The 27,433-nt window shown below is 38.9% G+C and overlaps 1 protein-coding gene across 2 annotated transcripts in view; it reads left to right on the plus strand.

The window, feature by feature from the left end:
• The first annotated feature begins 6,765 nt into the window (after positions 1–6,765).
• Positions 6,766–27,433, plus strand: part of LOC126969619 (regulatory-associated protein of mTOR) — a 52,166-nt gene continuing 31,498 nt past the window's right edge. For both annotated transcript variants that reach the window (XM_050815166.1, XM_050815167.1), the window contains exons 1-11: positions 6,766–7,060; positions 9,997–10,099; positions 11,460–11,581; positions 14,019–14,138; positions 21,098–21,244; positions 21,883–22,112; positions 23,022–23,251; positions 23,378–23,533; positions 23,684–23,925; positions 24,655–24,729; positions 25,756–25,836. In XM_050815166.1, coding sequence (XP_050671123.1) covers positions 6,884–7,060; positions 9,997–10,099; positions 11,460–11,581; positions 14,019–14,138; positions 21,098–21,244; positions 21,883–22,112; positions 23,022–23,251; positions 23,378–23,533; positions 23,684–23,925; positions 24,655–24,729; positions 25,756–25,836 — 1,683 coding nt within the window. In that variant the 5' untranslated portion in view covers positions 6,766–6,883. The remainder of the gene's footprint in view (positions 7,061–9,996; positions 10,100–11,459; positions 11,582–14,018; positions 14,139–21,097; positions 21,245–21,882; positions 22,113–23,021; positions 23,252–23,377; positions 23,534–23,683; positions 23,926–24,654; positions 24,730–25,755; positions 25,837–27,433) is intronic.

Below are 27,433 nucleotides of genomic sequence, written 5' to 3' on the forward strand. Positions count from 1 at the left end.
TGTCCTTGAGCAGAGGTAGGTAGAGGTCCAACAATATCTATGTGTATATGCTGAAAACGAACGCTTGCGTCAAAACATTGAATTTTGCTGACTGTGTGGCGTTGTATTTTACTTTTCTGACAATTTATACAAGTTTTACTCCACTTCCCGATGTCGATATTCATTGATGGCCAAAATAATTTTTGAGATATTAATTTACGTGATGTTCGTACTCCTGGGTGAGTAATATTATGTACACTATTAAAAATATGTTTGCGGAATTCTGTAGGTATGTAAGGACGTACATGACTTGTTGGTGTTTCGCAATATAATTCTAGGTTCGTGTTAGGTACATTTATTTTCTTGAAGGTTAAGTTTGGTTGTTGAATGAGTTGTGTTATGCTGCTGTCTCGCTCTTGTGCGTTTGCCATCTCGCTGTAGTCGATCGTAGGTGATACGGTTATTGTTTCTATGCGACTTAATACGTCGGCATTAATATCGTATTTTCCACTGATCTGTCGAATATCGGTTGTGAATTCACTGATGAATAATAATTGGCGCGTTAGGCGTGGCGTTTCGTTTGCAGTATGTGTTTTATTCATAGCGAATGTGAGGGGTTTGTGGTCTGTGAATATAATTAATTCACGTACTTCAAACGTCTTACGGAAATGTTTCACTGACTTATAGACGGCTGAGAATTCTCTGTCATACGCTGAGTATTTCTTCTCCGCCTCTGAGAATTTCTTTAAAAAGTAACCGAGTGGTTGCCAATTAATTTCGATGTATTGTTGTAGGACGGCACCTACTGCATTGTCAGACGCATCGCAGAATAATGCGATAGGGGAATCATGTGATGGGTGAGCGAGTAAGGTAGCTTTTGATATACTATTCTTGCACTCTTCGAATGATTGTGATGCTTCGTCGGTCCATTCAATTATTGTTTTATCACCTTTCTTGACATGGTGTAGGTAAGCGTTTAGCGGAGCTTGTATTGATGCAGTATTCGGTATGTGGTCACGATAGAAATTTAACATGCCTAGAAATCGTCTTAAACCTTCTATAGTTTTCGGTTTTGAATATTCGGTAATGGCTTTAATCTTCTCTTCTGGTGGCTGTATACCGTTTTTTGATACGATCTATCCAAGAAATTTGACTGATATGTGATACCGTTTTCTTCCAATCTTCTAAGAACTGTTCTTAGGTGATCGCGATGCTCAGTCTTGTTTGCTGAGGCTATGAGCAAATCGTCGATGAATGGGAAAACGTAGTCTAATCCACGGAGCACTTCGTGAATAAATCGCTGAAATGTTTGTCCCGCATTATTCAGACCAGGACACATGCGAGGAAATTCGAATAAACCCATTGGTGTGTTGATAGCTGTCTTCTCTATGTCCTGTTCCCTGGTCTTCAATTGTTGGTAAGCGCGGTTGAGGTCGATTGTGGAGAATATTGTTTTACCAGAGAGATGATGGGTGAAGTCCTTGACTCTCGGCACTGGATAACGATCGGGTTTGGTTATGCTGTTCAATCGTCTATAATCACCGCATACCCGTATATCGCCATTCTTCTTAGGTACTATATGGAGTGGTGAAGACCACTCGACTTTTACTCGGTCTGCAGAGTCCTTGTTGCATCATGTTTACGAATTCTTTCTTCACTATTTCATAACGATGAGGTGGAATCGGACGAGCACGGCAATGTTATGGAGGTCCTTGTGTTTCAATATAATGTTCCACGTTAATTTTTGGCGATAATTGCATCGATGTTAATCTCGTGGTACCGGGGAATTCGGCGAGTATCGCGTGGTACGGGGCCTGTATATCGATACTTCGTATTGTGGGTGCGGTCGTTGACATAATTGGCGCGTTGATTTTAAGATTTGTGACGGCATCAATTAATCTTCGATTTTTTTAAGTCTACGATAAGTTGATGGTGGTTGAGAAAATCGGCACCTAATATTGGTTTCGTGACGTCAGCTACAATAAATTTCCACTTGTATGGTCGACGGAGGTTGAGATCGAGTTCTAATGTTTTCTCACCATAAGTCGATATTGTTGTGTTGTTTGCAGCATACAATTTAAATGGTAGAGGCGTTGCTTTCAGGCCTAGTTTTCTTGGTAGGACGGATATATTAGCACCGGTATCTACTAAGAATGACATCTTTGTTTTCTTGTCTGTGACAAAAAGGCGGTATGAAGTGTGAAGGACACCGGGTTCCGCCGCAGCTAACGTCCGTTCTAGTTTCCCGATGGCTCTTTCTTGAAACTGCAGGGCGTAGTACAACGTCGTGCTTCACTACCAAATCGGCGATGGTAATAGCAGTAAAGTTTTGGTGAGCTATTGAGTGTGCGGAAACGGTGTTGTGACGAAGTTCTATTGCGAGATGACGAGCGAAATCGGTGGCGATGATAGTGTTGAGATGGCCTTGACTCGTTAATAAAGAATTTTGTGTGATCTACCTGATTTGACGTCGATGATTCTGGACCTGATGCTGGTGGCTGGCTCGAGACGACTGGTGGCAGGCTGGAGACGGCTGGTGGCTGGCTGGAGACGGCTGCTACCTCCTGGATTTGCTCCATCATCGTGTCAGCAAGCAACGCTAGTTCCTCCAGCGTGGACTTCGCGCTGAATGACTCGCTGACGGCGAGCACGGAGCGGTCGTGGGCTGGCAGCAGCTTACTCCACATTATGCGGAGGGTGGAGTCGGTAACCTTGTCCCTTCAAGGTTACGCATGCGTCGCAGTAGCTGTGAAGGCTTCTGGTCTCCAAGCTCCATCTCGGCGAGTAGCTTCTGGAACTTGCGGCTGTCGGATTCTTCATACACCGATATGAGACGTTCCTTGATTGCTGAATATTGTTTGTCTCTCGGTATGTTAAATAGGATGTCGGAGATTTGTTCGATGTCAGCCTTTTCTAATTGGACCAGCACCATCTGTGTCAGCTGGGCTTGACTCCTTTTGAGATCATCGGTGGCGGCTTCAAAGCTGTGATACCACAATCGCAGATTTTCCCGGCAAAATGGTGGTATGCGCATCGACAGTGAAATGGTGGAGATTTCTGTTGCGGTGGGCGCTGGGAGTGGCTGAGCCTGGTTTGTGTCTTCCATTTCTTCGTCGGGTTGATATTCCTCGAGCAGAGATTCGTCGAACAGGAATTCGTCGTTTCGGCGAGCTGGTGAAGCTGTTCTTCGATGTGTAGCCGGCCAGAGGTTCGGTGTTCTTCTGTTCTGGCTTCCTTCCGTCGGCGTTCTTGTTCGGGTTTCTTCCGTCGGTGTTCTTGTTCGGGTTCCTTCCGTCGGTGTTCTTGTTCGAGTTCCTTCAGTCGGTGTTCTTGTTCGGGTTCCTTCCGTCGGTGTTCTTGTTCGGGGTCCTTTCGTCGGTGTTCTTGTTCGGGGTCACCACTTTAGAGACTGAGCGTTTGGCGATTAAATAAAACAACTGTTACAAGTTAGATATTAGACATTTGTATTAATTGATTTTATTGGTTGTAGGTACAGCTACAGTATTATACGTCAAAATAAGTTCTCTGGAGGCATGCGAGTGACGCTTCAAATAGGCACAAAAATTTGCGGTCAAACATATGGAACAGCCTGTCCAGTATTATTTATACAGGTCGGCGAATATAATACAATAATATGAAACTTGGTTTAAGCTGATGGACAGCATAAACCAAGTTGATTGAGTGTTATAAGTATACTCATGAATATAAGGATGCTATAGTTAATTTAAATGAAAAAAAAGTTACATGATAAACTTATAAGCGCTATTAAAATCTAGCATTGTCAATAATAAGAATTGTATACAATTTAATACTATAATAAGGCGATACTATAATCTATTACAGTGACTTAAATTGTAAACATAATAAACCCAAAAATACCTATTGCAAACCTCAACGTGGTCATACGAAGAAATACCTAGGTAACACTGAAAATGTTTAGTAAATAAGAACAGTTAGCCTGGATATAGCGAAGGCCTTTGATCGTGTATGGCACAAGGCGCTCCTCTCTAAACTTCCATCATTTGAGCTTTCCGAGAGCTTATGCAAGTGGACCTCCAACTTCCTCACTCGGCGCAGCATACAAGTCGTTGTCGACGGTTTTGCTCGAATCCCAAGCCCGTGGGGCACTCCAGCGCCCCAAGTGCCCCAAGGCTATGTGCTATCTCCCACGCTGTTTCTTCTGCATATCAATGATATGTTGGACACCTCCAACATACATTGCTATACAGACGAAAGCACTGGTGATGCCGCATACACGGGCCATGCAGGTCTCTCTCGGGAAAACGTGGACCAGTGCCGGGAGAAACTTGTGTCTTCTATCGAGTCCTCTCTCGAGAAGGTCGCGGAATGGGGTAAATTGAACCTTGTCCAATTTAACCCCCAGAAGACTTAAGTTTGCGCGTTTACCACAAAAAAAAACCCCATTTGTCATATCACCGCCCTTCGATAACACTTCCCTTAAAGCCTCACATAGTATCGGAATACTGGTTCTTGAAATCTCGAGCGATTGCCAATTCCGTGGCCATCTGGAGGGCAAAGCCAAATTGGCTTCGAAGAAGCTGGGCGTCATCAATACTTCAAGCCGGCCCATATTCTAGCGCTCTACAAAGCGCAGGTCCGGCCACACATGGAGTATTGCTGTCATCTCTCGTCTGGCGCACCCCAGTATCAGCTTGATTCATTTGAGCGCGTGCAACGCAGAGCAGCTCGAATTGTCGGGGACCCAGTGCTCTGTGAACGGCTGGATCACTTGGCGTTGCGTAGAGACATCGCTTCATTGTGTGTCTTCTACCGCATTTATCACTGGGAGTGTTCCGAAGAGCTGTTTAATCTGATTCCTGCCGCCGAATTCCACCTTCGCACGACACGCCACAAATTAGTATATCATCCCGACCATCTGGATGTGTGTCGGCTCCACAGTGCGCTTTTCAAGGAGCTTTCTTCCACGTACTACAAAGCTGTGGAATGAGCTTCCTTGTGCGGTGTTTCCGGGACGATACGACATGTGTACCTTCAAAAAAAGTGCGTACACCTTCGTTAAAGGCCGGCCACGCTCTTGTGATTCCCCTGGTGTTGCCAGCGAATGTGGGCGACGGTGATCACTTAACACCAGGTAACCCGTACGCTCGTTTGTCCTCCTATTCCATAAAAAAATATAAAATAAAAACTGTTTAGTTTAGAAAGTTGCCAATACTTTTATTGTTTTTTGAAAAAATCTCCGTTCCTCTCTACACTTTGTCGCATTCCATGGAACCAGTGAGAAGAGCAGGCCTATTCTGCCTTAGGGGTCTCTTCTATGGCATTTTCTTACGCTTACACCGCATCTTCAGGGCTCGTAAATCGAATACCTCGATTTTTATCTTTAGTTTTTGGGAATAAATAAAAGTCGCAGGGCGCCAGTTCAGGACTGTATGGCGGATGACTCATTATCTTGAAACCTTCCATAGTCAAATATTCAACAGTCCGTTTTGCAGAGTGCGCTAAAGCATTGTCGTGGTGAAGGAGGATCCTGCTTCGAAGGCGCTGGTGTCGAATTTTTTCCAATACAACAGGCAAACAGTGATTGACATACCAGTCTGCAGTAACTGTCCTTCCATCTTCTAGCACAACTATCGCGAAATGACCTTTCTGACCAAAGAATGAGGCAATCATCTTTTTTCCTTAACTTCTTCCTTTCTTTACCTTAGTTGGCCGATCCTCGGAAGGAAGCACCCACTGAGCTGAGTGTCTTTTGGTTTCGGATTCGTAGCAATATATCTTTCATCAACTGTGAAGATGTCAAATACAGCATTTGAGTCACCGCCGTTGAACTTATCTAACATTTGGCCACTGTGTTTCTGGTCGTCGGTTAAAGTATGGGGAATCCATCTGGTATAAAGCTTCCTGACGCCTAAATGTTCGTGTAATATTTTTTGAACTTGACTCATACCAATGCCTAGGCTTGATATTGCCGTATCTGCTGATAGGTCACTCTCTTATCGTCCTCTATCATGCGTTGCACATCACTGGTAATATCTTCAGTAGTCGCTGTTAAAGGGTGTCCCTCACGCGGATCATCATTGAGATTGCTACGTCCACGCTTAAACTCGTTAAACCAATTGTAAATAGTGGCATCAGATGGGGCTTCATTAAGAAATGCTAAATGCAGCCTATCATAGCTTTGTTGTTGAGTAAGTCCACAACGAAAGTCATAAAAAATCATTGACTGAAAATTTTCTCGCGTTAGGTCCATTTTCACGTGTAATAAGAGTTATATATATGTCGGTGGGACTACGTTTTTGAGTACGTATTGTAATATGTAGTATGCTGTGTGTTATAACGCCCCACTCTACACAGAACAGAAAAAACTAGTAGAAGTGGCATCATGTCATTTTACTATGGAAACCTAAGATGGAAACCGATGTTGCCAAACTCACACATTTATCTATAATAATATAATAATATTACAATATTTGTGCTGCAGAAGAGGGGCGTTTTGTGGGGCGGTGTATAAGCTTTTACAAGAAGATCCCAGAAAATGTTCAAAACAAAAGTATTACGAAATTCAAAAGAATAGGTAAAAACGTTTATGTGCTAAATGTTACTATGATATTAATGACTTTCGTAATGATACCACCGATTGGGAATGGAGCGACAGGCGTGCTTTAGGTCAACAGTTTTCCTAATTTTTTTTTATACGAACGACTTGGCGGTATTGTGTATAGACTGTAACCTGTCCTTAAAGGTTGAATTAAGAAAAAAAAATCATTTCACAATTCACATTTGTCATTTGTCAATGTTTTCCCATGTGCTGAGGAAGCGCCTGTGGTTATTGGATGTTTGAAGTGCTAAAATGTTTTATTTTGTGTTTACTTGAATATAAGCGTTTTTGTAATAACAACCTTATTAAAAGTGGAAAGTGAAAATGACTGAAATGCCCCCTTATCTAGCAGCAAATGATGAGGAGAAGAGCAGTGAGCAAACCGATAGTGATTCTTCGGATTACGAAGATGATTTACCCATTACATTTAATCAACCTAGACACACAGAGCCTATTATAGGACCTGAACGAGAGGAACACACTTGGAGAGCAAAAGAAAAGGTAAAGTTTCGATAACTTTCGTTAAATTTGTACACTTCTTCATACTGCGCATCATGTCTCGTTTTTTGTCAAAAACAAACGCACATGGTTAGCTTCCATAATTATTATAATCAAGCAAGTAATACTAAAAATGTGAAACAAAAATCTCATTAAGAAATATATTGTATGTAAAAAAAATGTAAATTTATTACGTCGTAAAAGTTTGTTTATTTACATCAAGTCAAAGATGTTTGACATTGATTACCTACAAAAAAAAAACCAGAAATTAATTCTTTTGTTTTCCTTGTATTCAAAGCGTCACAACATTATTATGATTGATTTTATTTCATACATTTACTTAGAAATTTTAATAATAGCTGACTTAAATTTTTGGAACTAAAGAGATTTTCATTGTAACACACATTATTTCACAAAACCCAACATAATAATTTGAGATTTTTTTTTGTCATTAAATCAAGAGAAAATTCTAAATCCTGATTGCTCAATGGGTCGGTTTTCAATCTAATTACTTAGAAATTCTCTCCAATATTACTTAAGCAAAAAGTTTGTTGACATTTGGCCTTTAGTTGCTAATCTCATTTTCTTGTGAATAAAAATAATATCTTAACTTCCCCATTGACTTGGAATAAACCCTGTATGGAGATTGTCATTGAATATTTTTTGGTAACACAGCTTATTTCAATGATGGTGCTTCCCATCACTTCATTTGGTATGCAGTTGTTAGGTCCAGTTTCACAACTTCATAACACATTCACTGTCTACAAAAAAAAAATATACAATAGCTGGGCACAAATCCTTCTTGAGGCAAAATTTGATTAAATACATATGAATGTTTGAAAATATGGATAAATGAATACTCATTTTTGTAAGTTGACTATATTAGCACAGCTGCAGCTCAAAGCAACATTGACTCGCCTCAAACTCCTGCAGTTTACTGACTACTACAAAATGAATGGGACACTCACTTGGATCCAAGTGGGGGGTGCCACTACTATAGCCCCACCCTACTTGGATCTAAGTGATCATCAAAGAATTTGTTAAGTTAAGGATCTCTGATAATTTATCTAACTTTTCCACATTAATAGTATCACTATTAGAGTAAGGGTTTGTAAAAATCTGTTGCTAGTTTTTGGATCTCTCTGCCTTGTGTTAGTGTGCTTACTTTCACACTCCACTTTTTAGATAGGTTCTAAAGAGTCATTAACCCTTTGAGTTTGAGTTAACCCTCTCTAAACATTGAATGTTGCTTGTTTGCCTGGCATATTATAGTTACAGTGATTACAGTGAATTTATCTGAAAGTTAGTGAAACAATCTTTTATAATAAGTGCAAATTATTTTATTTGTAGTTATATTTTATTTTACACAGACCTTTCTTTCGACAATAAGTTGAAAAACAGTTATATTTTTGAATGAACAAGGATTTTCAAGGAAAACAATTGGTTTTGTTTATAAGTGCTTATGGTTTTATAATTAACTTTATTTTTTTTTTTTCACCGAACTAAAATTTACATGCTTCACAGTAATTATTTGAGATATTCCTGCAGAAATTGATGATGAACAAAGATTGCACATATTAGTGACCATTCATTCATAATCCTATTTTGAATAGATGTTCAGTATAGACTCATCTAGACTTTATATATTTATATACTGAATGATAGGAAATTGAATCTAATTTGTATTGAATAATGATAATTTGGATAATTTATTAAACCAAATACCTTATGAAGCAAAATATTGAATAAGTTAGGAAATTCACAAAATTAATACGAAGATTTTTATTCTTTTAAGTTGTGAAAAATCTATGTTTTCTGTTAAAAATACATATTCCAAACTAAATAAACAGTAAAAAGCAGACAAAGGAAACAATGGTTCAAAGTTGTTATTCAATTTGAATGGAACCCTATTTCAAGTCCAATTTATATCATCAACAAATACTATAAGTATCATATCATACTATTATAATTTTATAATATGATGTCTCACATAATATAATTGTGTTATAACAATAGCAACTCACCGAATATTGGGTATAAATAATAAAACAACCAAATCCTCAGCACACTCACGGAAATAAGAGCAAAATTTAAAGAAATAAGCATTTTAACTGTTGCCTCTCAATATATCCTTCATAATGTTATGTATGTACATAGCTACATAAGCAAATATTCTAGAACCTGTCATAATAACATGTATTTATTTTTACAAGTTGATCACAAAAAAATTTCAATACAAATGTATTATGAAATTCAAAACTTGTTCTCATATTTATTTCTTTAATTATAGTAATTGTTATTTTTCTTATCTCACATTTTCTTTTATTTCCTTATTATGATGAGACAACAAAGAAAATCTTAAGGAAAGATTACCTTAAGATTTTCTTTGCTGTCTTGTCCATTTCAAAGTGATTTCCTTTCTTCAGATTTAGATTCAATATTGTTTCAGTTAGTTCTTTCAATTTGGTCGTGCTATGTTTAATTTAGTAGTTACACCCACATAGCCGCACTTCGTAAAAAATCTGTACCACAACTGTGGATTGTTTGCGGTATAATATCCGCGCGAATTTTTTTTCCGCAAGTGCGTGCAGCTTCATACAATTTTGGGGGAAAAACCGGGTAGAATACGAACTGTGTGCCAGCACTTATAGACAAAACCTTGATAAATAGATTAAAATCACAGTTTTTTTTTCTCCGAAATGATACCATTTTGTAGGATAGAGCCATATTAGTCATTGTACTTTAACAAAGGATTATGAATAAAGCATTTTATTGATTGTTTGATATAAAGTTTAAAATAAGTTTGACCAATATGGGTTCATGTTTTAATTATGAATAAGGCGGTTAAGGTATAGTTTAATAAAGATGTTTGGGAATTGAAAAAATAGCAAATTCTTTAAATTCAATAATTTGAAGAATGTATGTTTTTTTTTTTTCAGTATAAAACACATTGTGTTGCATTGGTCCTCTGTCTAAATGTTGGAGTGGACCCGCCCGATGTCATCAAGACGCAGCCGTGCGCCAGGATTGAATGCTGGACAGGTGTGTGAAAAGAAGCTTGTTAAGATTACATTAAGGGTGTGGTGGTTCTACAAGTTAATGTTTCGTTAAGGCTACTTGTGACTTATTAAAGACATCATTTGCGTTTCACAATGTGTGAATAGTGCTTGCCTAGCATATAATACACGCCAAAGGAAGCGAAGGATCAAGCCAAATATATTAATGGTTTTACAATAAGGACTTGACAACTTTTTTTCATAATAAAATGAAAACCATTGGAGATATTTTAAAAACTTTAATATCGGGTTGAAGTACATTCAAAACATTTATGAATGCAACTCGACTTCGCTCATATCGCCACCGCGGGCACGTTTGCAGCGGTCGATTCGTTGGACCCACACCACACAACGAATATGTAGACTCAAACTTTTTCACTAAACTTATTACTGACTGTCTACTAGTGCGAGAATTACTACCGAAAATCAGAGCTCTTAAAGTAGCGGCCACTGATGATGATTAGTGAAAAAGTTATGTCTACTGAATAAAGTGACAGTGACAGTTCGATGTTAAGTGAAAAGTTGCATTCACAAACTAAATTCAAAATTGTCAAGTCCCTATTGGAAAACCCCGTATATATATATATATAACTAGCTGACCCGGCAAACATTGTTTTGTCATATAAAGTATAATTCACGCGATAGTTTTATAAGTAATAAAATATTGCCTATATTATAGCCTGTACATCATTTTGTTCTATTGTCAATACTTTTTGCAGCGCACGCAAAAATAGGTTTTCGATTTTACACCTTGTGTTACAAAATAGCAATTTTATTACGGATCCCTAATTTTGCAAAAAAAAAACATAGCCTATAGCCTTCCTCAATAAATGGACTACCCAACACTGAAAGAATCATTCAAATTGGACCAGTAGTACCAGAGATTAGCGCGTTCAAACAAACAAACAAACACTGCAGCTTTATATATTAGTATAGATATATAGCCAAAGGTAAGCCCCATTTGGCAAAAGTGGATTACTGTAGAGTTTGGAACGACCTTTATATTTATAGTAAGATTTCATTTTAGTGGTTTGTTATGTATTATTATCGTGGTATATCTAGCTAGTAGTACACTTGTGTAGTGTTTTACAAATACTGATCTCTAAATCTAGGAGTGAGGCATTGCATAGAGATGTGGGTTCTCTGCATCTTCTACCACATACATCACTTTAATATAAAACATTAATTGTCAAAACAGTTTAGTTAAAACCTGACCCATTTATGTTGCTTTTTATAATATGATCTTGTCAAACCGACCTTAACGAATTAGCATGATGTACTAACTTTTTATGATACATAGATCTGTGAAATTAAACACTAATTAACCATTACTCTTTTTAATTCAGATCCAAACTCATTATCACAAACCAAGGCTTTGGAGACCATTGGACATGCATTGCAATCACAGTACGAGAGATGGCAGCCCCGTGCTCGCTACAAACAGTCGCTGGACCCAACGACTGATGATGTAAGTAGTAACATACTAGCAGTTCAGTGATCTGATCCAACAATAACAGCACCAGCTCAAAACAATACATCCACTCCTGTGACAATGTCATAAACAGCACCTCATAATCAGCACCCCAGCTGCTAAAATATCTGTGGTCGTACTTTATTAGCATATGTGAGCACCATTTCACGCGAGCCCGCTTCTGCTCCGCTGTCAGTTCATGAGAGATCTTACGACAACAAAGTTTCCGAACTTTCTATTCTTCATGTAAAATTTTCTGAATTTGGCTCATACCAATCCCCAATAGTCCTCGAATTGTCTCGTAGGTAATCCGCGGGTTTTCTTCCTTTAGCTTCCTTCATGAAATTCGCCATGTAAAAAACCCAACCTCTCTCAAATTCAGCAAACCATCGCCTCACGGTGCTCAAGCAAGGTGCTGCTCGCCCAAAAGCATTTTGAAGTCGAGCGGCACAGTCTTGCGGAGAGAGAGAGAACTTTTAAAATCATAAAAAATCATCGCTCTAAAATCTTTTCGACTTAATTCCATTTTCGTTGCGTACGTAACTTTGATGTGTGATAAAAATAAAATTGACAAATGAGTGTTGACAAAACCCGCCAATTGTTTTTTTTATTACTAAGAAGGTTGCAACGTTTCAAAAAAGATAAAAGATAATAAAATAAAGATAGCTAGAAGTGCAAAACTTTTAGTGTGCCCCATGTATTTACATCAAATCAATAGCTATTTATTCTTATAGGTAATTAATTACACATTATCCAAATATTTTAAATTCAATCTATGTACCAAGTACTCTCATACATTTCAACTTATTTAAATGTAAAAAAATATGAGTAGTAAATGTAATTTCTCCGTGATAGATGCGCTCGAAAACACACGTCGCCTCCGAGCAATGAAATGATAAGGGCAATTGACAGAGTATTTGATCATCGATGATTAGAACAGCTCTGTGTTGGATGTGACGAAGTCATGCGAGCCGGTACTCCGTCTCATAGCACGGTAGGTTGTAGTCCGGCGTGAAGTATCATTATCTCACAATTAAGACGAAGCCCAGTGTCCAGGAGTTAAGTTTAGTTACATTAAAATTTTTGATGGACCCAGCGTGATAAGTTTCAATATTGTCGTCGAACGAACTATAATAGGATTATTGTAATCTTAATTAATAAAATTAGAACAAGGTTACTGTACGTATTGCGTGCTTACTCCTAATTCGTCTGTCTGATCAAATGGACAAAATGTTTTTATTATACAGCTCCACGCTACAATGGTGACATTAAATGAACGCAAGGACCACTTAACTATAATCATATTAAATACATACATAGTTCATATAAATTGATCAATCTTTTATAGTAATGTTTCGGAGCAACCTGTACAGCCTAACGAAACACTCTACGAAAAAAGCGATTCACTCGATTGTATGAAACGTGCTGTGATTGATAGATTGACAGATGACAGCTATAGTATTGTAAAAACTGGAGATAGCCGAAATCCACTACGTTTTTAGCAACAGTTCGCTTTCAAACATAGCCGGATTACTTCGTCGCCAATCCCCATACTGTAATTACTACTATTACAAACTTATGTCAAATAACTGTACGTTTCATACTAAACTAAATTTCAATTTTGCTTAGGCAGTCCCGCCTTTTATTACGTAGTATTTACATCCTCTTTGAACCTGTAAGTAGTCTAGTAGCCGTGCGCTAGCGTAGGCACTGACACCTTTTTGTGCCTCGCCGCGTGGCTACGAGCTTGTAAGTGAGAAACGCCCACGCAAAGTTGTGTATATTAAAATTTAATATACTCAATGTACAATCTCTTTGTTTCAAAATTTTTAATATTTAGAATTTTTTATGATGACTGTTAAGTAGGTGTACCCGTGCAGTTTAGTGGCGTAGTAATCTGTATGAAAAGATCCCATTGATAATCTGTTCCGGACTCCGGTGCGTACACCAGGTGGGTGTATCGGGTTTACCGTAGTAAATGAGGGTTAAATGGACTAACATACTACATTAATAATTGTGTTAATAATAACAGCAGGCTATCCCGGTTTTTCCAGTAAACTCAGTGTAATGTGCTACGTTTGGTCACGAGTGAAACACCTGTTCTTTACTATGTATCACTACACCCAGAGACGTTCACTCGCAACCGATAGCCGATTGGAACTCCCTTCCGCTGTACTGTGCCTTCCATATATAGTACTCAACCTCACACGGTGAGTGTCACTGTCGATGTCATGACAGTGACAATGATTGCTAACACATACTCAGTTCAGACTAGATGTCAATACACTACACTCAGTAAAAGCAAAATTATCGCTTAAAGTTGTGTCATTTCACATTTGTATATTCAACAATGTTGCGTATTTGTCCGTGAGATGTTTAGTTTTTAAACTCAATTCTGTCACAATGTCTTATAAAGATCAACAATTTGTTTCAGATCAAAAAGTTGTGCTGCTCCCTTCGTCGCAACGCGAAAGAGGAGCGAGTGCTGTTCCACTACAACGGACACGGAGTGCCCAAACCCACTGCTCAAGGAGAAATATGGGTTTTCAACCGAGTGAGTCTATCGGGCATTTAATTATAATTTTTAATGTACCATTTCAACGACGGCTTTAATTTGATTGTATTCTATGACAATCCTATAAGCTTATAATGTTTAGTAAACCTGACCTTTAAGCTGAGTGATCTCAGTTGATTCAACTACTCATGTGGTTGTTTGAGAGTCATGTATAAATAAATCTATTAGGCCATTCTTCTGTATTTATGTAAACTTTCTTCATACCTACTACACCTTCACGGAAAGTGCCTTGTATGTGATTGATATGACAACTGGGCGGAAAGTACGTCATTTATTACAGTAATCTATAATTAATGTGCTCGTGAAAAAATCTGAAAAACAATATTTCTACAGTGTTCTACAGTTGCTTTTTATTAGGGTTCCGTAGCCAATGGCAAAAAAGGAATCCTTATGGGTTCGTCATGTCTGTCTGTCTGTCGGCCCGTATTTAACAGCCATTTTTTTTTTAAACTAAGAACTATACTGTTGAAACTTGGTAATTAGATGTGTTCCGTAAACCGCATTAATATTTTTACACAAAAAGAGAAAAAAAAAACAATATTTTTTCATTAAACCTACCATGGATAGGTCGATGTAGATGGAACGTGATCTAAAAAGTAGTTTTTTTTTAATATATTGTCATAAATCGTAAACAGTAAATACAATAATATAACTTTTTTAGGTGAAACTTTTACTACATCGCCTCAATTTTTTTCGTTCATCTATCGCATGTCACATTACAACCGGCCGTGGAGTAGGGGTGAAGTTGAATCACTAAAACACTACTGCTTTCAAGTCAGGTTGGCCGATTGGTGTATGGTTCGAAACCCCAAACCTGACTGACAGTATTTTTTATAATTTAATATTTTATTTTTCGAATAAATTTGTTTTTTTCTATTCTGTCTATAATTATGCTAGTAGTAATAAGTATGCTATTTAATGAACAAAGGTTTCACTTGCATCATTGTTTGTGAGAATCGTTTACTGTAACCATCGGTGAACAGTGTTCTGATGATGGTGATACTGTTGTCTATTTATTGTCTATAATATCTGTAATAATATTTTTTTTAAATAGGAGTTAAGGGCTTCTTCATAGGTCCTGTTATTCAATTTTACAGTATACTGGGACTCACTGAGCACAAATTCAAGACATATATTAAAGCTTCTTTGTCAAAGAAGGCTTGGCTTACATAGTATAGTAGATAATATAGGGGATAGTAATGTAATGCTCTTGTCTGGTTCTGCTCACGCCACCTAACATTGTAGTGTTTAAATATTAAGAAGTCTAAGCAACTTTGTTATAGGTATGATTTAAAAGGTGGGCTGGGAGTTTCTTATCAGTTCTTCTCTCCATTTCAAAGTCCCTTTACGAACTTATGTAAATTTATGACCTTTACCAAGTTTTGTTGCCATATCTTACGTTATTGTCACTTCCTACGGAAAATAAAAGGCATTTATTTTCTCAAAATTGATTCCTTTAGAATTGTTTTTTATGTCATTTCTAATAACTACTAGATACTACTACCGCTTCGGAAACAAATGGCGCTCTGAGAGAGAAGAAGCGACGCAAGAAACTCGCCCAGCATTCTTTTTTTGCGCTCTTTTCAATAAAAATATACAATATTGTACAGTCATTTCTATCGCTATAAAATTATCACAAAAAAACAATAAAAGTATTGGCAACTTTCTAAACTAAGCTGTTTTTCATTTTTTTTTATGGAATAGGAGGACAAACGAGCGTACGGGTCACCTGGTGTTAAGTGATCACCGCCGCCCACATTCTCTTGCAACACCAGAGGAATCACAAGAGCGTTGCCGGCCTTTAAGGAAGGTGTACGCCCTTTTCTTGAAGGTACCCATTTCGTATCGTCCCGGATACACCGCACAAGGAAGCTCATTCCACAGCTTAGTAGTACGAGGAAGAAAGCTCCTTGAAAACCGCACTGTGGAGGACCGCCACACATCCAGATGGTGGGGATGATATCCTAATTTGTGGCGTGTCGTGCAAAGGTGGAATTCGGCGGCAGGAATCAGGTTAAACAGCTCTTCGGAACACTCCCCGTGATGAATGCGGTAGAAGACACACAATGAAGCGACGTCTCTACGCAACGCCAAGTGATCCAGCCGTTCACAGAGCACTGGGTCCCCGACAATTCGGGCTGCTCTGCGTTGCACGCGGTCAAATGGATCGAGCAGATACTGGGGTGCGCCAGACCAGAGATGACAGCAATACTCCATGTGTGGCCGGACCTGCGCTTTGTTTTTTTTTTTTATTAATTTTTAAATTAAATAAGTACATTTTTAACTTATTAATATATCTTGCCAAACTTCAACAGTTTGTTGGCAAGTTAATGCGCTTAAAAAACATTTAATTATGTGTACATACTTAACTACTACGTACTATAATCTAAACTATTAGGACTTACAACTAAACATTAATAGAATTATTCAAATTAGACAAAAGAAAACATTTACTAAATCTATTATTGTATCTTGTTATTGTTGAATAACATTGAACAACATTCAGTGAGAGTTATTCAATGCTATTCAACAGCGCATTTTTCATCTTAAATTTAACTGCATTTTTATTTAGTTTGGGAACACTCCTCAGCCACGCTATCTCGTTGTATATGACTGGCACCACATATTCATTCAATCTTTTGCCGTAGTAATTTTTAATCTTTGGAACCATTAACTTTCCCTCCCTCACGCTTCTGGAGTTATATTTATTTTTTATAGGAACTTTCAAACTATCGTTAAAATAAAAATCTATTGCTATTTGGAATTTGGTTTTTAAATCAACAGGTAGTATTTTAGTTAGTGAATATAGTTTTCGATAATCACCTTTACAATTATTTTTATCTTTTTTGCTTACCAAATATTTTATAAATCTGGTTTGCAAGATATATACCTCTTTAGTATATGTATTGTAGGTACGACCATACACACCAACAGCGTAGTTGATAAGCGAATCAACTAGCGCATAGTACACAGTGCGAAGTGTTTGTTTATTATTTACGTACCTTAGCTGATAATATTTGCTTAAAATAGCTCTCAATTTTATGCATAGCGCGTCAATATGTAATTTTAAATTATAGTTCTTATCAACTACTAATCCTAAATATTTGTATTTTTCTACATATTCTATTGCGGAACAGTTACAATTTGCTTTATTTCGGTGTAGACATTCGTAAGTATGTCCTATTATAGGTATATTATTGTAGTTTATATTTTTTGCATTTCTGTTGTAGGTGGAAAAAATATGCAAACACTTAGTTTTTTCTAGATTCAATATGATGCTGTTGTCATGCGCCCATTTTATAATATTTTCGAAATCGTCTTGGATTGCCATTTGTGCACTTTCTATGTTTTCAGACGCATATAATAGGCACATGTCATCAGCATACATATAAATATTACATTTTTGCACGACGTTAACTACACTGTTGACAAGCATTGTAAATCCAATAGCGCCAAATACAGAGCCAGTCGGCACCCCTAGGGTCACCTTAGCCTCTTCACCAGTGGTTCCATTTATCATCGTGTTTATTGTCCGATTAGAGAGGTAGTTTCTGAACCACTGATTCATTTTACCCCCCACTCCGCATTCTTCCATGGCTTGCAGCAACACATCATGGTCTAAAGTTTCAAATGCCTTTTTGTAGTCTAGAAAGAGAGCTATTACCTGCTTTCCACTATTTAGACTATCATTTATAAAGTTGGAAAAGTTGTTAAGCGCTGTTTTAGTGCTGCGCCCCTGTCTGAAGCCGTGCTGGTGAGGTGTCAACATACTGAATTTTTCTAAAAAGGAGCAAATTTGTCCTACAATTATTTTTTCAACAATCTTATTTATCACTGATAATATTGCTATTGGTCTATAATTAGTATATTCGTAATGGCTACCACTTTTATAAACAGGTCTAATTAATGCACTTTTTAATATATTCGGATATAATCCAGTTAAAACACTAATATTTATAAAATGCGCTAAAACTGGACTAATCTTTTCGTTTATAAATTTTAAGTCTTTAACTCTTATCTTATCTATACCAGGAGATTTTTCAATATTAAGTCTGTTGATTATTTTATAAATATCCCTCGATGAGGGTTTAGCAAATCTGAAGGATACATTATTTAGATTTACATATGTCGTTCGGTCTAACAATTTCATATTACAAACATGTTTTAAATCTATGATTTCTTTCGTAAAACTTTTTGAAAATTCATCACAAATATTTATCAAATTATTGGTTTTTCCTATGTACTTCATAATTACACTATCTATATTAGGTTTCACCCTTCCTATCCAGCTATTAATATTCCTCCATATTTTCCTATAATCTCCTTTACATAATTCTATTTGACTCTGCCTATATTTATTTTTAGCAGCATTTATTTCTTTATTTACTTTATTTCTGAATTTTGTGTACTGTAATCGTTTGTTAATATTATTATAGGACGCTTTCCACGCGCGAAATAAAGCATCTCGTTTTAGAAGCATGCAGTATAAGTCTTTGGTAACCCACGGTTGAGGTTTTCGCTTCTGTTTTACTATAATTTCATTTTGAGATTCCAAATAAATACTGCTAAAAATAGAATAAATTTTATTATATAAAATTAGTGGACACGTAATTACTAAAAGTTTATGCCAATCGTATTTATCTAGTTTATCTGCGATAAGATTCTCATCATATAAAACTTTTCGTACGTCTTCACCTTCACAGCTGTTGCTTTGCGGAATGTTGTAGAGTGCTAGAATGTGGGCCGGCTTGAAGTATTGCCGTGCTCTATTAATGACCTCCACCTTCTTCGAAGCCAATTTGGCTTTGCTCTCCAGATGGCCACGGAATTGGCAATCGCTAGAGATTTCGAGACCCAGTATTCCGATACTAGGCGAGGCTTTAAGGGAAGTGCTGTCGAAGAGCGGTGATACGGCAAATGGGGTTTTTTTACTGGTAAACGCGCAAACTTGAGTCTTCTAGGGGTTAAATTGGACAAGGTTCAATTTACCCCATTCAGCGCCCTTCTCGATAGAAGACACAAGTTTCTCCCGGCACTGTTCGACGATTTCCCGAGAGAGACCTGCATGGCCCGTGTATACGGCATCACCAGTGCTGTCGTCTGCATAGCAATGTATGTTGGAGGTGTCCAACATATCATTGATATGCAGAAGAAACAGCGTGGGAGATAGACACAGCGTTCGGGCACTCCAGCGTTCACGGGCTTTGGAATCGAGCAATAACCGTCGACAACGACCTGTACGTACCATAAGATACATAATAGCTTTAAGGGTAAATGTATACACTTCTACAATAAAGTCCCAGCCACTGTTCAGGCATTGTCTATAAATAAATTTAAATGTTTTATAAAAAATGGCTCTGTCGTAAATCCTATTACTCCACTGCTGAATATCTAAATGATCGGACAGCCTGGGACTAGATTGTGATTATTTTATAGCAACTGTACAATATTGTATATTTTTATTGAAAAGAGCGCAAAAAAAAAAAGAATGCTGGGAGAGTTTCTTGCGCCGCTTCTTCTCTCTCAGAGCGCCATTTGTTTCCGAAGCGGTAGTAGTATCTAGTAGTATAAGAAATGACATCAAAAAGAATTCTAAAGGAATCAATTTTGAGAAAATAAATGCCTTTTATGCCTTTTATGCTGCGCCCAGTGAGGAAGCTGGAGGTCCACTTGCATAAGCTCTCGGGAAGCCCAAATGATGGAAGTTTTGAGAGGAGCGCCTTGTGCCATACACGATCAAAGGCCTTCGCTATATCCAGGCTAACTGCCAGGCCTTCTCCCTTGCTTTCAATAGCCGCCGCCCATCTATGTGTTAGGTATACCAGAAGATCGCCAGTAGACCGACCATGGCGAAAGCCGTACTGCCGGTCGTTGATCAACTGGTGACCCTCAAGGTATACCGAGAGGTGGCGGTTAATTATGATCTCGATGATTTTGGAAAGCAGGGAGGTAATCGCTATAGGCCTGTAGTTTGCCGAATCCGAACTGTCTCCTTTTTTTTGGATCGGATGGACAAGGGCTGACTTCCATGAGTCAGGGACTACGCCTTTTGAATAAGAGTGCCGGAATAAACGTGTTAGCACCGGCGTAAACTCAGGGGCACACGTTCTAAGCACGATTGGAGAAATGTCATCCGGCCCGCTCGACTTCCTGCCGTCCAACGAAAACAGAGCTCGCCTGACAGTTTTTTGTCTGAACTGTACTTCAGGCATGGAGCTCTGCCACCGCGGGATGATCGGCGGTGTTTTTTCGTTGTCGTCAAGAGTCGAGTTGGAGGCAAAAAGAGTGCACAGGAGAACGGCCTTCTCTTTTGCCGTATGGGCCAGGGTGTCATTCCTGAAGTGCAACGGCGGCATGGACGGCTGGTTGAAGTTACCAAGAGCAGCTTTCGACAACGACCAGAACTTGCGTGTTCCGGTGGGGTTACTGGAAAGCTGCTCGCCAATTTTGACGATGTGCTTCGATTTCGCACGGGCGATTTGCTGTTTAAAAAATCTGGAGGCACGGTTATATTTCCTCTTCAGAACTTTGCAGTTCGGATCCTTTGAGCCCAGCGCCGCAATCCAAGTTCGATACGCCTGTTTTTTGCAGTTAGATGCTGCTCACGCATTGAACCAAGGCTGTGATCTGCCACCGATCGGTACTACAGAGCTTGGTATAAATCATCAAGTAAGTATCGGCTACTGCAACGGCGCAGGCACTAGGATCATCCGAAGGGAAACAAACCTTGCCCCAAGGTTTGTTTAAATTTATTTATAGATAATGCCTGAATAGTGGCTGGGACTTTATTATAGAAGTGTATACATTTACCCTTAAAGCTATTATGTATGTTATGAAGCCTAGAATTAGTTATAAGCAATCACAGCACCTGGGTCTGGAGTCCGTTCGTCTTCCAAGTGTAACAGCAGCAGGTTGTTGAATTGTATTGTGTTATCCAGGCGTACACGCAGTACATCCCGCTGTCCATGTTCGACCTGCAGACCTGGATGGGGGCGCCCTCGCTCTACGTGTACGACTGCTCCAACGCGGGCACCATCATCAACATGTTCCACATGTTCGCCAAGCAGCACTACAGGGAGTACGAGGTTGCTATCAGTGTTATTATTTAAAACTGGCATGCTTTGAACAGGAACCTCGCCTTTGACCGAGCTAATCTATTATTAATGTAACCGATTTTGATTGACAAGTCGTTAACAGTCAGCTACGCATGGCATTATTAGCTCCTTCGTATTTTGAACATTAAACCACTGGCTAACTCACACATTGTTAAAACAAAAGTGTTAACACATTACCCGTTTACAATAAATTTTCTAATATAAGTAGCATTGATTAAACGTAAAGGTAAATGAATCATACGTCGTAATATAATGGTTCATTTTTAATTGTATATTTTGCATAACACATAAAAAGTCAGTAATTGTATTTAAATCGGAAAATTATGATTACCGGTGATAGGAAATCCCTGCGTTGGATATATTTTTATTGCAGATATGATTGCTACAGTCAAAAATCGCACACTAAGGCATATTTGTATTTAAAAGATAATTATGCTTCACTCGACATCAAACAACTGGTCTCACTTGAGACTCGAGTAGATAAATTTGTACACAATATTGGCGACAGGGTAACCCCACATTCCACTTCCAATAGTTTTTTCTGTTTCGTGAACTAAGACACCAGATTTTTTCTTTTGATAATAAAAGTACTCGAACAATGTCCTCAGAAAGATTTAAAAGCGAAAGGCAGAGACGCCGTGGGGCCCCCCGTCTCGTACAAGAACTGCATCCAGCTGGGCGCGTGCGCGGCCGGCCAGAGCCTGCCCATGTCGCCCGAGCTGCCCGCAGACCTGTTCACGGCCTGCCTCACCACGCCCGTCAAGATGGCCATGAAGTGGTTCGTGCTGCGGAGCAGGCCGCGCGCCACACGGGCCGACCTCATTGACCTCATTGATAAGTGAGTTGTAGCACCACCGCCCAACCACACCAATCTCATTTAAAATATATGTCCCTAGTCCCTGTCGGGCCAACATACTAGGCTTCAATATTATCACACTAGATGCAGGGTTATAACGTTCACGCCGACATCCTCACGGACAGCTAGTTATACAATAGTTTCGTATCATCTTCATATCAGCCGAAAGGTGTACTACTGCTGGATAAAGGCCTCCCCCCTAAAGATCTCCCCGCAGATCCGTCCTGCGCTGCCCTCATCCAACCTATTCTAAAAAATATTATATTCCGGCGATCGTAACCATATCATCGGTCCATCTTGTGGAGGACTACTTCCGGAACTTTACTGCCTTAACGACTATCTGTGTTTCGATCTACGTGTCCTGCCCAATGCCACTTCAGTTTTCCAATCATCTGGGCTATATCGGATTTTTCAGCTTTGGTTTTATATCCAAATCCGTATCTCCTCAATTAATTCTATCTCGCAGGGAAACTCTGAGCATAGCCCTCTCTATTGCCCTATGGGCGACCATGAGCTTTCTCATTTGGGCCATGGCGACTTGCGACATATTTTTTAAAGTAATACTTATTTTGTAAAGCCATAATTGTACTTACGTGATTGGCGGCATCGGTAAAAGCACAGCGGTATACGGCGTGAGGGAAGATTTCCCGTCTTTTTCGTTTGAGTTTCGTTTGACTCAGCTGACACTAGCTCTACGTTATTGGACCTAGTTCAGGGCGATAACCTTAGTTTACTGGTAGATTAAATAAATCAGGGGTTTTCAAGATCTTTGAAATCATTTAATATGAAATGTTATTATTGTTTTATTTTTAGTGGTGTCTCTACAATCTATTTCATATCCGTATCTTAGAGGGTTTTTTTGAACACAGTATATTATGTATGTTATTTCAGAATCCCCGGGCAGGTGACCGACCGCCGCACAATGCTGGGTGAGCTCAACTGGATCTTCACGGCGATCACGGACACGATCGCCTGGACCTCCCTGCCCTCGGAGACCTTCCAGCAGCTGTTCCGTGCGGACCTGCTCACGGCCAGCCTGAGCCGCAACTTCCTGCTGGCGGACCGCGTGATGCGCTCGTACAACTGCACGCCCGTGTCGAGCCCGGCGCTGCCCTCGCTCGGTGAGCTGACACCACACCACCTCCGTCCAGCTGACGATACTATATATACCACTTACTGATATTGTTGCACCTATTAAACTAGTTGAAGTATTAAAATGTTCTCTGACATGTATCTCGCCTGGTCAGCCCGCCACCCGCTGTGGGCCGCGTGGGAGCACACTCTGGAGCTGTCGCTGGCGCAGCTGCCGTCGCTGGTGACGGAGCGGCCGCAGCCCTACGTGCCCTCCACGTTCTTCAGGGACCAGCTCACCGCCTTCCAGTTGTGGCTCGAGCTGGGCGAATGTGAGTCAACCTTTCTATAATACACTAAATATTTCAGCTTGAAGTCGAGTTGACCCGAGAGGCGAGGCATTCGCCCTTTACACTTAAGCCGCGTCACATAGTTCGGCGACACATGAACCATGCCGAGTACACTGCTCTATAATACCCCAGGGTCGGCGGCGCGCGGGTCCCCGGAGCAGCTGCCCATGGTGCTGCAGGTGCTGCTCAGCACGCTCCACCGGCTGCGCGCGCTGCAGATCCTGTGCCGGTTCCTGGCGCTGGGCCCGTGGGCCGTGCGCGCCGTGCTGGACGTGGGCATCTTCCCCTACATGCTCAAGCTGCTGCAGGCCTCCGCGCCCGACCTGCGCCCCGCCATGCTCTACATCTGGGCGCACATCATCGCCGAGGATCCGGTCAGACCGCCGTCGCTTTGTACCATGATATTAATGACACCTATATTGTAAACTTTTAAAACAACCAGTCAATACGATGTCACAATTTTACTAACCCAAAATACAGGCGAGTAATACATATCCTTAATATATTAATACATAGTCTGAACAATTTATAGATTATAGACAAAAAAAAAATTGTGCGTTCGAAAGCACGCACAAATTTTAGTCCAACATAAATAAGGTTGTGCGAATGATTACACGAACATACAAGACGAAACATCCTCCAAATAAATAGCGAACATCAAAATATAAGAAAACGCCTACCCACAATCAGTTCAAGTCACTTCCTGTAGACGGTGTTAAAGAAGATTCAGACTTGTTTCAATATGCAAGCAAGAAAAAATTTAATATTACTCCTCCAATCGCTATAATTCGTGCTTGGAACGATAGAAGAAAGCTCCCTTAAAGTTTATCTATATTTGTAAATATTGAGTTTGGTTTAACAGCACAGACCACACTGACAAGGAGCCAGCACCTCCCCACAAATAGGGGTAGCTTATGTCGTTACCATTATACATGTCCTTGCGAACGTAAAATGTTAAATCAAATTAAGCATTTAATTGCCTATCAAAAATAATATTGATTAATGCACCTTTACTTTTTGCCCACATTAATTAGTTTCATAACTTAGAGAAGTGCCTATATTGGTACACTGTGTCCTATTTATTGATGTTCAACTTCCCACAGAGTTGCCAAGTGGAGCTGGTGAACGCCAAGGAGCACAAATACTTTCTCGCAATTCTGCAGGACTCCACTGTTGACGTGAGTGTTTCATCATCAATCATTGCTAGTAGACAACAAAACATTCTTGGTTTGATCAAATATAGATATCTTTTTTAAAGTGGTAGGTCCTTACATTATTTTCATAATAATTTTTTATTATCCCCCTTTTTTAAAATGTCTTTATTCGCCAGGGGGGCAGCTGCGTAGTGCCGGCTATTATGTTTTGGTTTGAAGGGCAATATAAAAAAAAGGGCAGAAAAAAAAGGCGCACTATCTAGTGAAATGACTGGGCTGTAAATGAGATTTAATATCTTGTCAAAGTGAATGCCAAAATCTTGATGCCGCTCAGAGTAAAAATTACATAGATTCCTTCCGATACCAAGTTCTTCTTGTATCGATACTTTAAAATAATAATCGAAATACCAAAATTACAATTTCATTTGAACACATTCTTTGTTGATACGTAAAACGCTCTTGTTTTATATAAAATATTTTAGACTTATTCTTTTCCTAATTTAATGTAGTTGTCCAGCTTGTTTATTATGCCGCCAGTCGCTGTCAGTAGAAGTGTCGTGCGTGATTGTCATCGACTATTGCTTTGTTTTTGGTTTGCGCTCGTAATGTCAGCTGTTTTGTGTTAAACGCATTCATTGAGTACTTTATTATTATTTGTTTATTGAAAAAGGGTCCACCAGTCTAATGTGTGGCAATATTTCATGATAAATGAAAAAAAGCGAACGCTGCAAAAAATGCCTTCAAACCATGCGGTTTTGTGGCAATACTCACAATTTGCATGTGCATTAAAAAAGCAAATAAAATTATTTTCATGTAAATCAATACTTATCACTATTTTTATTTAATTTATTCCAAATTTCCCTATGAAGTATCGATCGATAAAAATATTGAACATTTACTGTTTCGCGTATAAACATCTAGACGTATAAATTATCATGATATTAAACTCCCATTAGGCGTATTTTAGTTTTACCTTTAATAATGTTTGTGCCACCATCAGATAATAAACACGTATTTTATGCCAATGATTAAAATGATTGACGTGAACAGCGCGCGCACCGCACACTGGCTGCCTTCGTGTTGGCGGGCATCGTGGACAACTACCCGCCGGGCCAGGAGGCCGCTCTGCAGGTGAGTGAGCCGCGCCCGCACCGCACCACCGCAGGAAGATAACATGATACAGATTCATTTGAAACTATCGTTCGGTAAAGAGTCTGCAGTCGGACTGAATGCTACTGCACATTGATCAGGTGTTTTTTTTTCCCTAGAGATCAGTTGTTAAGAACTGTTTCAAAATTGATACAGTTACGCTTGTCTGTCAAAAGGGAATGCATAGATAAAATAAAACACCCGATTGTAAAACTATAGTGTCAGATAGATGCATCGCGAATTGTATATAACTCTCAGGCTTCTCTGATCTCAGATGTCTTACAATATCTATATAGAGTATGTTCCGATATGCACTGCGAGCGCTGCACAGTGCTATCACTAGAAAAATTCATTCCGTTATGGACTGCCAGTATACTGCCGCAGTACCCTAGGGAAATATATGACGTCATAAATCGCCGCCATATTCTATTGTGAGCACTGGTGTTTTCGAAGTAAGGCGCACAGTACTTTGATCACGTGATCAGTCAAAACCACTCGAGTGTCTAACGTTTTATAAACAATACCTACAGTTTAATCCCAAATATTTTTAATTTGACAGTAGTCCAACAACAGTTTTTTCAATGAATTAGAAAACTTTAATACACTCATTTGAATGCTGCATCAAAAAATGCGGCTGACAGTATACGGGATTGTGATCTGTTTTATAGAGTAACTAGTATAACTAACTATAAAGGCTTCACAGTATACTAAATTGACGTCACACTGTACAGTGGTCACAGTGCATATCGGAACATACCCTAAGTGAGCCGTTCATACATACTAGTAGGCACAACTTGAATCGTAATTTTATTTTATTTTGGCAGCAAACAGTCATGTACAAAAAAAATCTCATTCTAATTCTTAATAGATGAGGGCCTTTAGTGCCCACAAATTATAATGAAGTTATTAATTATTGATGTAAATATTCAGGAAGTATTAGGAAATTAACAATAACACAACCCGAATACCAAAAGAAAACAAACCAACATTAATTGCTTTTTGTAAAAAAATCGTTAATTAGTGATTTTTTAAAGGTTCTTATATTAGTGGTAAAGGGATCCAAGTGAGACATTTGATTAATATTATCTGCATAAAGGAGAACTTTGCAGTAACGAATGTAACTAGTAATGTCTTTAATGTATATGGTAAACAATACTGGTCCCAAGTGTGATCCTAGCGGGACCCCAGAAAGTACTGATAAAAAGTCTGATATGTAACCCCTGGTGGAAACTGCTTGAGGACGAAGACTTTTATAGGACTAGACCCAACGGAATAGTTCGCCATGCACTCCGGCAGCCCAAAGCTTCTCCAAAGGCATATTTTTTTTTTTTTTTTTTTTATTAGGAAAAGCAAACAACTACAACTTACAAAGTAGATACATAAAGAAATAACAATTAAGTCTAATAAAATTGTAGTCAGATACGCTATCCACATCTTACTATGAAAAACTTAGAGGTATTCAATGTTACGTACAAAAATAAATGTTTATACAAAACTAATTGAAACTAAAGAGAAATAAACAATGTTCTTAATATTATGGCTAGTTGGAGTAAATTAAATTTATAAAAATCAAACAATT

Source organism: Leptidea sinapis, chromosome 18 (assembly GCF_905404315.1).
Source record: "Leptidea sinapis chromosome 18, ilLepSina1.1, whole genome shotgun sequence".
In the NCBI taxonomy this organism is placed as follows: Eukaryota; Metazoa; Arthropoda; class Insecta; order Lepidoptera; family Pieridae; genus Leptidea; species Leptidea sinapis.